We start from the raw sequence: 13,317 nt of genomic DNA on the forward strand, positions 1-13,317 counted from the left end.
TTATACCTGGTTAGGTTACCAGATTAGGAAAAGCTCTGGGTCCCAGGGAAAACAATTTGCCCCACCACTCCGGGACCTGTGGTGCCACCTCTGCATCAGGGCATCATCACAACGCACAGAATCTGCAGCACTCCAATATTGTGAGCGAGATGACAAATAGAATCTCGAGTCATACAGCTCAAGTCTATGTTAAATCACGAGTCATAGATGCTCAAGTCGAAGTCAAATGGCAAGTCACAAAATGTGCAACTCGAGTAGTACTCAAGTCCAAGTCACGTGACTCAAGACTCAAGTCTCTGCCCATGTCTATGCTTCCCATCCTTAAGTTTCCTTTTTTGCATAATTTTACTTTTGTTTTGTACACCAGCTTCAAACAGTTGAAAATACAATATTTTTGGTTATTCCAAAGATATTTCACTGCAGTTTAGACATTACAATGATTCTCTACACTATATATTGCTTGCTTTGTCACATAAATTGAAATGAGCCAGTTTAGAATTTTAGCAACCAGTTAATGGAGGAGTGATTTCTAAAGCCGGAGTGATGTAAAGAAAACTGAAAAAACATAACACATTACAGGAACATGATCAGCATGACCACTGAGGATGTAAATGATGGAAGTGTGTCTTACCATCTCTGCTTCCTCCTCCTTGTCAAGGTGTTCACCTAATTCCTCCTCTGCTGGGCCTTTCTTGTCAAGGTGTTCACCTAATTCCTCCTCTGCTGGGCCTTTCTTGTCAAGGTGTTCACCTAATACCTCCTCTGCTGGGCCTAGAATGGAGGGTGAGATATAGTATTGTACATCAGCATACATGCAGAAAGTGGTTCTTATGCAGAATGAACATATGCAGAGTTTCATTGTTGTGTATTGTGTCTTTATCCTTAAAGAGCTGCATGTTGAACAACTAATCTGGTGACTGAAGCTTACAATTGAGTCATTTAGCAGACACTCCCATCAAGAGCATCCCACAGCTAATGCATTCATCTTACGATAGCCAGGCGAGACAACCTTATGATAGCCAGGTTGTGACCCCTCTGCCAGTAGAAATGTACATGTAGTGTTATGTATGTTATGTATTTTATTTGTTGTGCTGTTTCCTGTTTGGACCTCAGGAAGAGTAACCGCTGCCTTGGCAGCAGCTAATTGGGGATCCTAATAAAATACTAAATACTAAACACCAGAGCTGCCGGAAAGCGTGTGGCGAGACCACATTTGCTCCAGTACTTTTCAATCTGGTGTGGTCCTGCTACACCACTTTCAGAGCAGCAGCACCAACCGAGACAGTTCAACGTTTACCTGCTCTGTCGCAGTCTACCATTCTTCTTCTGTGGGTTTTATGGCGGACTACAACCCCAAAAGGTGTATTGCCGCCACCAACTGGACAGGATTGAAAAAACATACATACTTGATAGGGAAAACTAACTTAATCCACCCAAATAAAAACAGTACATTGACAAAACAAAAATCAAACACAAAACTCCCACTTCTTCCTTCCTTCACATCTCCCTTCTCAGGCTCTGGGGCCTGAGAGGCTGGCACGGATTGTGACAATATTCCATGCAACTCCTCCGCTGAGAAGCCTTTCAGTCCCATGAACCGCTCTGCCGCATCCACAATTATATCTATTTTCCTGGACTTCCTCTCCAACTTGGCAGTACCATTAATCACCATAGCTATAAAGGCCACAAAGTCCACCTTCTTAACCTTTAAAATATCTGGGTCCTGCTGGTGTAAGGCAACCCCTGCAGCTTTCAGTGAAGGCCTATCCACCATCATGGACTCTTTAGGAGCACCATTCAACCCTGAACCCTTTTAACAGCCGCTGCATATGAAATGCTCTGGACAGCCCTGACTTTGGCCACCTCATTCTCTTTCACCCTTGTCGGGCATTCAAAAGACGTGGCTTCATGGTTCCCACCACAATTGCAACATGTCACATTTTCATCACTTTTAAAACACATTATATGATCTTTTCCACAACTTGGACATCTCGGCTTCTCTCTTCTGCAAACACTTGAAACATGTCCAAAAGCTTTACAGTGATCACACTGCATTGGTCTTGGGATAAATGCTCTGACTCTGTAGTTTATATACCCCAACTGCACTTGAGTAGGGAGAGACTCCATATCAAAAAACAAAAGAACAGATACACTTTTTCTTCATTCACCACATGATTCTTCCGATGTACATCAATCACTACAGGAATATTTTTAATCTCTGCAACATCGACTTCCCACGAGATGTCAGATGTTACCCCCTTGAGGGGTGCCCTGTTCCGAAGAGACACACGACAAGTCAAACTTCTCAAATCGGGTGAGACGCAACACACATTCCTTCTGATCCTCAGAAGTACAAAAAAGTCTAAACAAGCCCGCCTCTAGTGATCCTCACAGCCTTCACTGTACCCAGTACTCTCTCCACCAGTTTGGATATCTCAAATGGTTTCTCCAAGATTGGTAATCCAATCAGCTGCTCCTCATTAACAAACTGTACTCCTACAAGACACGAAGGGACATTCTCAGCACTGTACGCTACTTTGCTCCGTTGTCCATTCTTTTGGACAATAGTCCAATTCTCCTTGATTCCACCGCCATTAGATTCAAGATCCACATTGACCTTTGCGAAGCCTCAGTTCTGCAGTCTACCATTGAAAACCATTGAAGACTACACGCAGAAAAGTCGTGCTATCGGTCACTACCTCAAGAAGTCTGATAAGAAGCTGAGCTGAGACTAGGTATGTAACAATGAAATGTCGTCCAATTGAGTACTCACTCTCTTAAACTTTAAATCTTGAAAGAAATTATTTGTTTGTGCTTGTGAACATGATTTAGTGTGGTGAATGTAAACTCAGCTGATTTCGAACAGGTAAGATGTATTCCAAAGAATTTAACATAAATACAGGAAATGTGTGCAATAGAAGTATACCTGCTGTTCTTCTAAGCCACCGTACCAACTTTCACTTCTTTCAACTTGCTGCTTCAGAGAGAGCAGTCATCAATATTTTTGTTACATGATGAGGTGGGATTGGATTTTGCTGTTTTTTTCCATTCTGTGTTTCTTGCTGATATCTGCAGGGATCCTCTAAAACAGGTTTCACCTACTATTTTTGTAAATGTCTGTTATAGATGGTGAAATTCGAACGCAAGCTATGTTCCAAGTTTATGGTTCCAGCAGCTCTGCAGTGCCATGAGGAGCCTTGTGAAATTGCCTTTAAAGAAAAGGCAAACCATTTACCAGGTTAGTATTTGACTATTATTATGATCAAACACTGTGATATGTGATATTTAGCCTTGTACCTTATACCGATATGCTGTATCTGTGACAGGAAGAAAGTTGAACATTAGGTTCACAACCAGGGCTTATTTTAACAGATTACTTGATGAGGGTGACATCACACCACAGCAGGTGGATTCATTCCATGAAGCTGTGTTGTGTTTCCTGACAAGTGCTGTGGACTATGCACTTAAGAAGCTGCCACTGGAAGAGCCACTGATCAAGCACGCACAATTTGTAGATGTACGGCAGAGGGCTGAAAGTGACATCGAAGATGTCCTGTACTTTGTTGAAAGGTTAGTTTTTTTTCTCTAATTATTGTCTATCATCTTAGCTAAAATACCCTGTGTTTTATGATGAGGTGTGTTCACTCCTAAACTGCACATGAGATATTCTAATGTGGCTTCTCCTCAAAGATGTGTATGAACTGCTGCTGGTTGATGACTATATACCTCAAACGTAACAACTTGTAACTCTACTTTCATAAATAGTTTCCCCATCTCCTCCCGTACCATGGACCATAGGAGCATGACCTTCTGGGTGAGGAGTTTCTAAATTATCAGACCATGCCAATGATATCCCTGCAGGACTAAACTGAAATGGAAAGCTTCTGGGCTGAAATGGCAACCCGGAAGCACAAGGTAATTTTTTTTTCCTTTTTTGTCTTTCCTTTTGGCAGGTGTGGCTTGGCTACATCTGTTGCTTAAAATAGTTGCATGCATATATGTGTCATGCATGTAGCAAATTATGCATGTTTTTATCTGAACTTTGTTAATGGATCAACCTACAGTATACTTACAGTATTAATCAATCAAAAATCAAGGTATGTTTTTCCATTGTGTTTTGGTGCATTTTCCATAGGTGACAGGAGCCAAAGAATTTGAGAGGCTTGCTGCCGTCGCCAAGCTTGTCCTGGTGTTGCCCCATGCAAACGCAGATGCTGAGAGGGTGTTTTCATTTGTGGGACTGAACAAAACCAAGAGAAGAAACAGCCTAGCATTGGATGGCCCCCTGTCCTCAATAATGACCATAAAGATGGCCAATCTGGAGCCCTGCTTCAAATGGGAGCCCCCCTCCGATATCATCAAGGCCTCCAAGAAGGCCACAGGCCAGTATAACCATGCCGATAGATCATAGACAAGAGGCTCATTTGAGATGAGCCAGGTCTGCGCAGAATCGATCACCTGCGATCACCGCCCAATGCATGCTGGTTAGATTTGTGTCCGACTTGATCCCGACTTTCTCTGACGTCATGCACACGTGGGCAACGATAACCTCATGAGATCAAGGCGGCCGCAGTTCTGAGACGCAGGCAGTGCAATTGCTTTTCACCGACTGCAGGACCCAGGCAGACCCAGGACAAAATCTCACTCCAAGGTTTTATGAAAAGTTGGCAGGTATGTAGCTTACTTGTTGTCAAAAATCTAAACCAACCCCGTCTGTTTTGCCCCATGGTTGTGCACAAGTCGGTTTTGTTGCTAAACAACCAACCCGTGTATATGATTGGCCATTCATTCAAACGCCACTATGCTCCCGCAAGCCACAACTTCTCGAGCAGTACTGCAGTTGATACATTCACACAGCACACGCAAGCTGTCCTGAGCAAAAATAATCCATCTACTCTCTGAGTTTATTTATTGGAGGTTTAGTGATCTTCAATATTGAACATACTACCAATATGTTGGCTACTGTTGATAGTCTGCCAAAAGAAATCTACAAAAATACATTCCAGTTTTCATCTTGCCTAGCCTTCTGGAATACTTTTTTGGAACGCAGTTCGCTTAAAGGGGCAGCGTCCTATTTTGAGATGTATAAAAAAATCTCTAAATTACAAAGATAAATGCAATGCAATTCTAAAGAATATACGACTTACATTGCTAAATTATATTAAACTGCTTTTTAATACACATCACAATAACCAAATATAGCCTATTAATATAGAGAGAAAGCATACCAACCTATGACCCTGTATGACCCTAATGCATTTAGAAACTACACCATGTTGCATCAGTTGTCAGAGCACCTTACCGATCACTGCACCTGTACACAGCCCATCTGAAATTAGCCCACCCAACTACCTCATCCCTATATTGTTATTTAATTTGCTCTTTTGCACCCCATTATCTCTATTTGCACATAATCTCTTGCACATCTAGCATTCCAGTGTTAATACTATTGTAATTATTCTGCACTATAGCCTATTTATTGCCTTACCTCCATAACTTGCTACATTTGCACACACTGTATATATATTTTCTGTTGTATCTCTGACTTTATGTTTTTTTTACCCCATATGTAACTCTGTGTTGTTTTTTGTTGCACTACTTTGCTTTGTCTTGGCCAGGTCACAGTTGTAAATGAGAACCTGTTCTCAACTGGTTTACCTGGTTAAATAAAGGTGAAATAAAAAAAAAAAAAAAAAAAATGTCTGGGCCAGTAGAAATTTGGTTCAGGACAGTACATTTTTGGCCAACTGATACTCATAGCCTATGAAAGGTACCCATGGTTTTAGCTGACCAGGTCATGAGGTCAGGAAAAACCCCAGGCCCCAGAAAAGATGTACACATGTACACATTTGTGACTACACTTTTGAACCTGTGGTGTGTGGGGATCTATTTTCTTATAACTAGATGTGATGCCTAGCTTATAAAGAATACATTAATGATTAAACATAATAGGTTTGTGCTGTACTGATATAGACTGTTTAACATAACAAGCTGTGATTCATGTGAGGAGCTGTTAGGGAGTAGGGGGAGATAAGAACTTGTGTCTCACATACACGAACACTGCCTCTTTGTTAAACCGCGCTCAACGACGTGTACTGCAAAAAGTGCAGATTCTCTGGACAAGTTGTGATGATAACAACTTATGCCTGGCAACAGTGAAGCGCCAAGGGACTGGGAGCAGCCTGTGCACCAACGATAGGCTGAGTAAGTCTAAACCACACTCAGCCTCTACCCTGATAGGCCCAGCAAGGAGCGGGAACTATCACTGTCAGGGTATTTAAAGAAGAGCTTGTAATAAGGAAGTTAGTTCTCTGTCTGCCCTGCGTGGTATTTTAGTGAGCCTATGTACGAACCTTCATACTTATCTTATATACATTTGCATATAATACATTTAGCTTGAATTGAATACCTCTTGATCATGTTTTCTCTTATTCCAATACCAGATTTGTACTAACGCTATTTCTAACAGGTGCAACTTCTGCTAAACACACTGGTGCTTTGTCTTTCATTTCTGCACCTCCTCCTGTAGCTGGCTGATCTGCTGCTGTATCTGCTGCATCTGTTGCTGCTGCTGCTGATTCAACATGAAGCCCTGTAGCATTGCTAACATCTCTGGTGTGCTATCAGGAGTGCCAGTGCTGTGAACAGATGTGGTGTCTCTGCCGCCACCTTCACCACCTGCTGCACCTGGTGGCTCCTCATCATCAGGCCTCTCCATGACTATAACCCCACCTGGTGACTCCTCATCATCAGGCCTCTCCACCTCTATAACCCCACCTGGTAACTCCTCATCATCAGGCCTCTCCATGACTATAACCCCACCAGGTGACTCCTCCTCATCAGGCCTCTCCACCTCTATAACCCCACCTGGTGACCCCTCATCATCAGGCCTCTCCACCTCTATAACCCCACCTGGTGACCCCTCATCATCAGGCCTCTCCACCTCTATAACCCCACCTGGTGACCCCTCATCATCAGGCCTCTCCATGACTATAACCCCACCAGGTGACTCCTCCTCATCAGGCCTCTCCACCTCTATAACCCCACCAGGTGACTCCTCATCATCAGGCCTCTCCATGACTATAACCCCACCTGGTGACTCCTCATCATCAGGCCTCTCCATGACTATAACCCCACCTGGTGACTCCTCATTATCAGGCCTCTCCACCTCTATAACCCCACCTGGTGACTCCTCATCATCAGGCCTCTCCATGACTATAACCCCACCTGGTGACTCCTCATTATCAGGCCTCTCCACCTCTATAACCCCACCTGGTGACTCCTCATCATCAGGCCTCTCCATGACTATAACCCCACCTGGTGACTCCTCATTATCAGGCCTCTCCACCTCTATAACCCCACCTGGTGACTCCTCATCATCAGGCCTCTCCATGACTATAACCCCACCTGGTGACTCCTCATTATCAGGCCTCTCCACCTCTATAACCCCACCTGGTGACTCCTCATCATCAGGCCTCTCCATGACTATAACCCCACCAGGTGACTCCTCATCAGGCCTCTCCATGACTATAACCCCACCAGGTGACTCCTCATCATCAGGCCTCTCCATGACTATAACCCCACCTGGTGACTCCTCATCATCAGGCCTCTCCACCTCCTATAACCCCACCTGGTGACTCATCATCATCAGGCCTCTCCATGACCATAACCCCACCTGGTGACCCCTCATCATCAGGACTCTCCACCTCCTATAACCCCACCTGGTGACTCATCATCATCAGGCCTCTCCATGACTATAACCCCACCTGGTGACCCCTCATTATCAGGCCTCTCCACCTCTATAACCCCACCTGGTGACTCATCATCAGGCCTCTCCATGACTATAACCCCACCTGGTGACTCCTCATCATCAGGCCTCTCCATGACTATAACCCCATCAGGTGACTCCTCATCATCAGGCCTCTCCATGACTATAACCCCACCTGGTGACCCCTCATCATCAGGCCTCTCCATGACTATAACCCCATCAGGTGACTCCTCCTCATCAGGCCTCTCCATGACTATAACCCCACCTGGTGACCCCTCATCATCAGGCCTCTCCACCTCTATAACCCCACCTGGTGACTCCTCATCATCAGGCCTCTCCATCACTATAACCCCACTTGGTGGGGAATCCCAACACCTAAAGATGGACGGCTGCAGCAGTCTTCTAAAGAAAACATGTTTTTCAGAGTTTGTCAAAGTAACGTAATAAACATTGTTAGTGGTTTATTCTCACAACAAATACAATTAGTGTTGGTTGATCATTCACTCAAGACAGCTGGGCAAAGATACATCAAAATGTATTCTGTTTCAAAGTACAAAATACCATCCAACAAATTATCAACAGGATCAAAGTACTGATGGGAAACTGAGGCTTTCTGAAGGCTTCGGAGCTTTACGTCACGCTTCCCTTTTTTGCCTTCAAGTTGACTATTTAAAAAAAGAAAAATAATCTATGGCATTATTTAGGATGCGTAAGACAGAAGCTTATACTATACTAAATAAAACAAATTATGCAGAAAGTGTGGTTTCACATGAAAAAAAAATCTAAAATATTTAGCCTTTGACAGGATTGGACCTCATACCCTTATGTACCTGAATGTTCCATAGTTCCCTACTCTACCTGCTAAGCTACCAGTCAGGTGAAACTACATGTAGAAAATCCTAACTATATGTGTAAGTATGGTGTCCAATAGAGGTTGGTGTTTGAAAGTAGCTTAGAATAGGAGAAAGCACCAGAACCATGGTGAAATCAGTGGGATCTCGCATTTTGCAACATTGTGTGAAAAGCATGTGATCAAACGAAGCTTCAGACGTCATTGATGACATACTTCTGATAAAGTGATACACGTATCCGCACACTGCTTCGAAGTTAGCTGCTTAACGATTACGAGACGCATGTCTCGGAGCTCCAGTAGTAAACGTAACATCACTAATTTCCAGTGTGTGAGTGACTCCAATTTTTGGCCAGTACATGCTCTGATTGTATGTTTAGTGTACAGACACCAGGGACAGGCCCGACGCAGCTGCGAGAGGCTACACCCAACGCTACAACCCAGCAGGCTCGTCGCCGACAGAGAAACAGCCCAGCAAGCAGCAACCGAAAACCGAGCCAGGCTGCCAAGAGCTCAACTCATTCAACGCTTTCTATAGCACTACTAAAGGAAAGTGCTTATTCCTCAACAAGCTCTGTCTCGCTGCAGAATTAGACGGTCATCCACGTTCTGCAAACGTTACATTTTGGAAGTTGCCCCAAACGTCAAATGTCTAAGTGCTTTTGTTGCTTCTGCTGTTCTGTATCGTTCCATTTCTCCAAACGTCACATTTCAAAGTTAAGGGTTAAGTTTAGACACTCATTCTGAATGGTTAAGGCAGTGGTTCCCAAACTAGTGGTTGAGACCCTATGTGTGGTCGCCTGAAATGAAAATGGGGTCGCGGGAGAGAAAAAAAAATCCTGGTATATTATATCATATTTGTCTCTCAAAATCATTGTAATGTGGTTAACCATAACAAATCTAAATGAAAATTCATTAAATCTAAAAGTTGTAATTCAACCAGAGAGCACCCTCAGATCGTGGGAAAAGGCAGCACTTGACCGTTGCATTTGAATCATTCCCACTGTGAATGGCTAGGCCCACTATGCTATGAAACCACACACTATTGCAGAGACTTTGATATTACTGGCCGCAATTGATATGGTGAAAACAATGTGTGGGACCTGGGGAGGCACAGAAACTCACATCAATACCTTTGTCAGATAACACTGTGAAACTAAGAATGTATGCTATAACTAGCAATCAAGAGGAAACTGACTGAACTACTCAACAATTTAAAATGTTTATTTGACCGTTATTTAGCTAGGGACTCCCAATCACGGCCGGAATCGAACCTGGGTGTCTGTAGTGACACTTCAAGCACTGAGATGCAGTGCCTTAGACCGCTGCGCCACTCGGGAGCTCCGCCTTCAGCTCTCCAAATAGATGTTAGCAGTGAGGGGCGAGATGTATTGACTTCTGTTCGCTACATGTCAGGGGCTGCTATTCATGAGGACATAATTGTTCTGTCTCACGATTCCCGAGCATGAAACGATTCCCGAGCATGAAACGATTCCTGAGCACGAAACGATTCCTGAGCATGAAACGATTCCCGAGCATGAAACGATTCCCGAGCATGAAACGACACAGGGGATGTTCAGTGTGCTGTGAGGCTATATTGACAAAAAACAGATTCCATGGGATCGAATGGTGAGCTTTTGCACAGATGAGGCTCCATCTATCACGGGACGGCGGGCAGGCCTCTGCACTCTAGTTATGAATGTGTCTCCCTCTGCCATATGGACCATTGTATGATACACCCACTAAGCTATAATGGATACCCCGAGAGCAACTGGCGGCAAAAGAGCTGAGCGTAGAACTCCGAGATATGCAGCAGGTAACTTTGATTGTAAACTACATCGCGCACGCCTGTTCGCAAAACTTTGTGGAGATATGGGATCAGAGCATGACAATGTTCTATTCACACCAGGCTTGGTGGTTATCAAGGGGTAGTGTTGGAACAATTTTTCAAATTGAGACAGGAACTGTTATTCGCAATGGATATAAAAAACAGACTTTGTTGACTTTCTAATGAACATAAAATGTTTCTCCTTGCCGAAGGTAACAGACATATTTGGAAAACTGAACGAACTAAACGCAGGCATGCAGGGGAAATAAAAAAATCTACAGATGAGTGACCGAATCAGCGAAATCCGTTTGACTGTAATCCTGGCTCAGTTGACGTGCCAGTAAGTGAAATTGAACAGCTGATCGAGCTGTCATGTGTTTGAATGCTACAGACAACTCATTCACGAGTCACTATGGAGGAGTTTTGGTTCCTGACTCAAAGGGAATACTGTGCCGTCTCCCTCCGAACATTACAACTCATGCTACGCTGATTCAGTGCTCTCATCTGTATTAAAAACAAATATCGATCCAGGAGGGATGAGGTGTGCACTGTTGACCACGCCCCCTGACTTTGAGAAGCTCCAACGCGTCATGCATCAAGCACACCCATGTCATTAGTGGTGGTGAGATGAGATTCATTGTCAGACCAATTTGCAATTGACTGCCATAGCTCCAATTAAAAAAGTAAACATTGACAGTTAATTACATAAATGTTTCAAATGTTTCACATGGTTGGGGTTGCGAGAATTTTCAGATATCAAAATTGGGTCGTGGGCCCAATAAGTTTGGATGCCCTGGGTTAAGGTATGTTTTGGAATAAGGATTAAACATTACCTTTAGGCACTCATTCCAAATGGTTAAGGTACGTTTTGGGATTAGGATTAAACATTACCTTTAGGCACTCATTCCAAATGGTTAAGGTACGTTTTGGGATTAGGATTAAACATTACCTTTAGGCACTCATTCCAAATGGTTAAGGTAAGGGTTACATTTTGGGACATGGTTAAAACCAAACAATTTAAAACAAGGGATTGAACACGCAACTTTCTGCTAAACTAAAGCCTAATTGATGGTAAGAGTGCTCACTGTTGTCCCTAGTGGCCAGTTTTGAAAGCATTTTCTGACGTCCTCGGGACATGGTTAGATGTCCAATTTTGACATCAATCTGGCTGTATTCCTAAAGTGAGAGTCTAAACCCAATTGTTCAGTGCACGTTCTAATTGCCTGTTTTGTGTCCCCCGAGACCACAGCCACGGGGGATACCGTCGACAACGCTCAGACGCTACTGCTCGGGAAGAAGAGCTGAACCCTCCTTTAAATATTTAGCAGTACTGTAAGTATATTACAAAACTGTCTTCCAAAGATTCCCTTAGCATATCCAATGCACAGTTAAAAGGGTGAGAGAGCGTTTATAGTGCAGGCTGAAATTGTTGAATTCATTGCCAAACAGCAGAATGTGTATTAAATATTTAAGTCCATATTAGTCCCTTTTTAGGAATGTGCATAATGTCATCATCATAATTTCTTTATCATTATGCCCACATCATAATGCCTTTTATATAATACCTATATTTACTAATTAAATGTATGCATTGTTATTATCGTAACAATAAACTTATTACGGAAGGCTTTGTATAAAATAAATTACATAATGTCTTTACAAAAGTCATACTTCATTTTATATGTCCATTTTGAAAGACAAAACACCCATGTATTGTTTCAGGCTTGTGTCTTGTAATAGTAACTTTATAGATGTCCTTACCTTTGCCTGTTGAGTTGGTATCTAGAATCGTATGTCTACAAGTGGAGATGCAGCTGACGCTTTATAGCGATGTGGGGCCTAGTTGTACTTCATGATGTGATTGGTCACCTTTAGCTTGAAGGTTTTTCTTTTGTAGTCAGTCAGGTGATTTCTTGTAAATCATGAAGGTTGTTCCAGTCTGTCTAGTTCAGGTGCAGGAGCAGTTGCCCCTCCCTCGCATGCCTCCTGCCTCACCTGGGACAAATTTAGAGATACCTGTTTTTCTACGGTCGAAAGACTACAACAGCCACAAGGCTGTTGGCAACCGTGAATACAGTTGTTTAACATAGCAGTCTACCTATTTCCTGTAGTCTCAAAATGATTAAACATTTTGTTTAATCTAATAAAGTTTACTTTCAACGTATTCTTCAAATGGAGAACATGTATTAAATCATATCATAATATCGTTATTCAAATAAGTTGACTCACCCACATACAGTGGTGTCGGAATTATTGGATCCCTTGATAAAGATGAGCAAAAAATATTATAAAATAAATCAAACAAATATTGTATGCAAAACAATACATAATTATATATATATAAATATACTAATACAATTGCTCAGAGAAAGAGATTTAGTATAACAAGTAATAAAAAAAGCAATATCAAAAAGATAGGTGTCAAAATTATTGGATGCCCTGTTTTCAATACCCTATCACCTTCCCCTTGCAAGCATAATGACGCTGAGCCTTTTTTCAACCACAACAAAATATGAGATTGGAGAACATATTAGGAGGGATCTTAGACCATTCCTCCATACAGAATATTTCCTTATCCTTGATATCCTTCATCTGCGTTTATGGACTGCCCTCTTCAATTCAAACCACAAACTCCACCATCGAAAGCTGAGACTCACATGAACACATACATGTCAGTTGTTTTGCTCTGCGATGAACACAAGCCTCACAGGACTCGTCTGAACCAGGTACCAGTTTAAAAAATATAATTGAATTACTTTAATGACAAAAAAGGGGTTAAATATGGGTAAAATAAATATATAATAATTTCCTGAGCTTTCTTATATCTCAGATATAGGACAGACAATTTAAAACATATTTCCTTTTTTAATA

The 13,317-nt window shown here is 42.5% G+C and overlaps 1 protein-coding gene across 1 annotated transcript in view; it reads right to left on the minus strand.

Moving 5' to 3' along the window:
- LOC311110117 (receptor-type tyrosine-protein phosphatase H-like) overlaps positions 1-12,345 on the minus strand; it is a 40,341-nt gene extending 27,996 nt beyond the window's left edge. Inside the window, exons 1-2 of the mRNA XM_084188686.1 lie at positions 12,208-12,345; positions 632-771 (exon numbers count right to left, since the gene is read on the minus strand). Of these exons, the coding sequence (XP_084044812.1) occupies positions 632-634 (3 nt within the window). The 5' untranslated portion in view covers positions 635-771; positions 12,208-12,345. The remainder of the gene's footprint in view (positions 1-631; positions 772-12,207) is intronic.
- Between the last annotated feature and the right edge of the window lie 972 nt (positions 12,346-13,317).

The sequence above is a fragment of the Coregonus lavaretus genome, assembly GCF_964263955.1.
Source record: "Coregonus lavaretus genome assembly, contig: SUPER_35_unloc_2, whole genome shotgun sequence".
NCBI lineage: Eukaryota > Metazoa > Chordata > Actinopteri > Salmoniformes > Salmonidae > Coregonus > Coregonus lavaretus.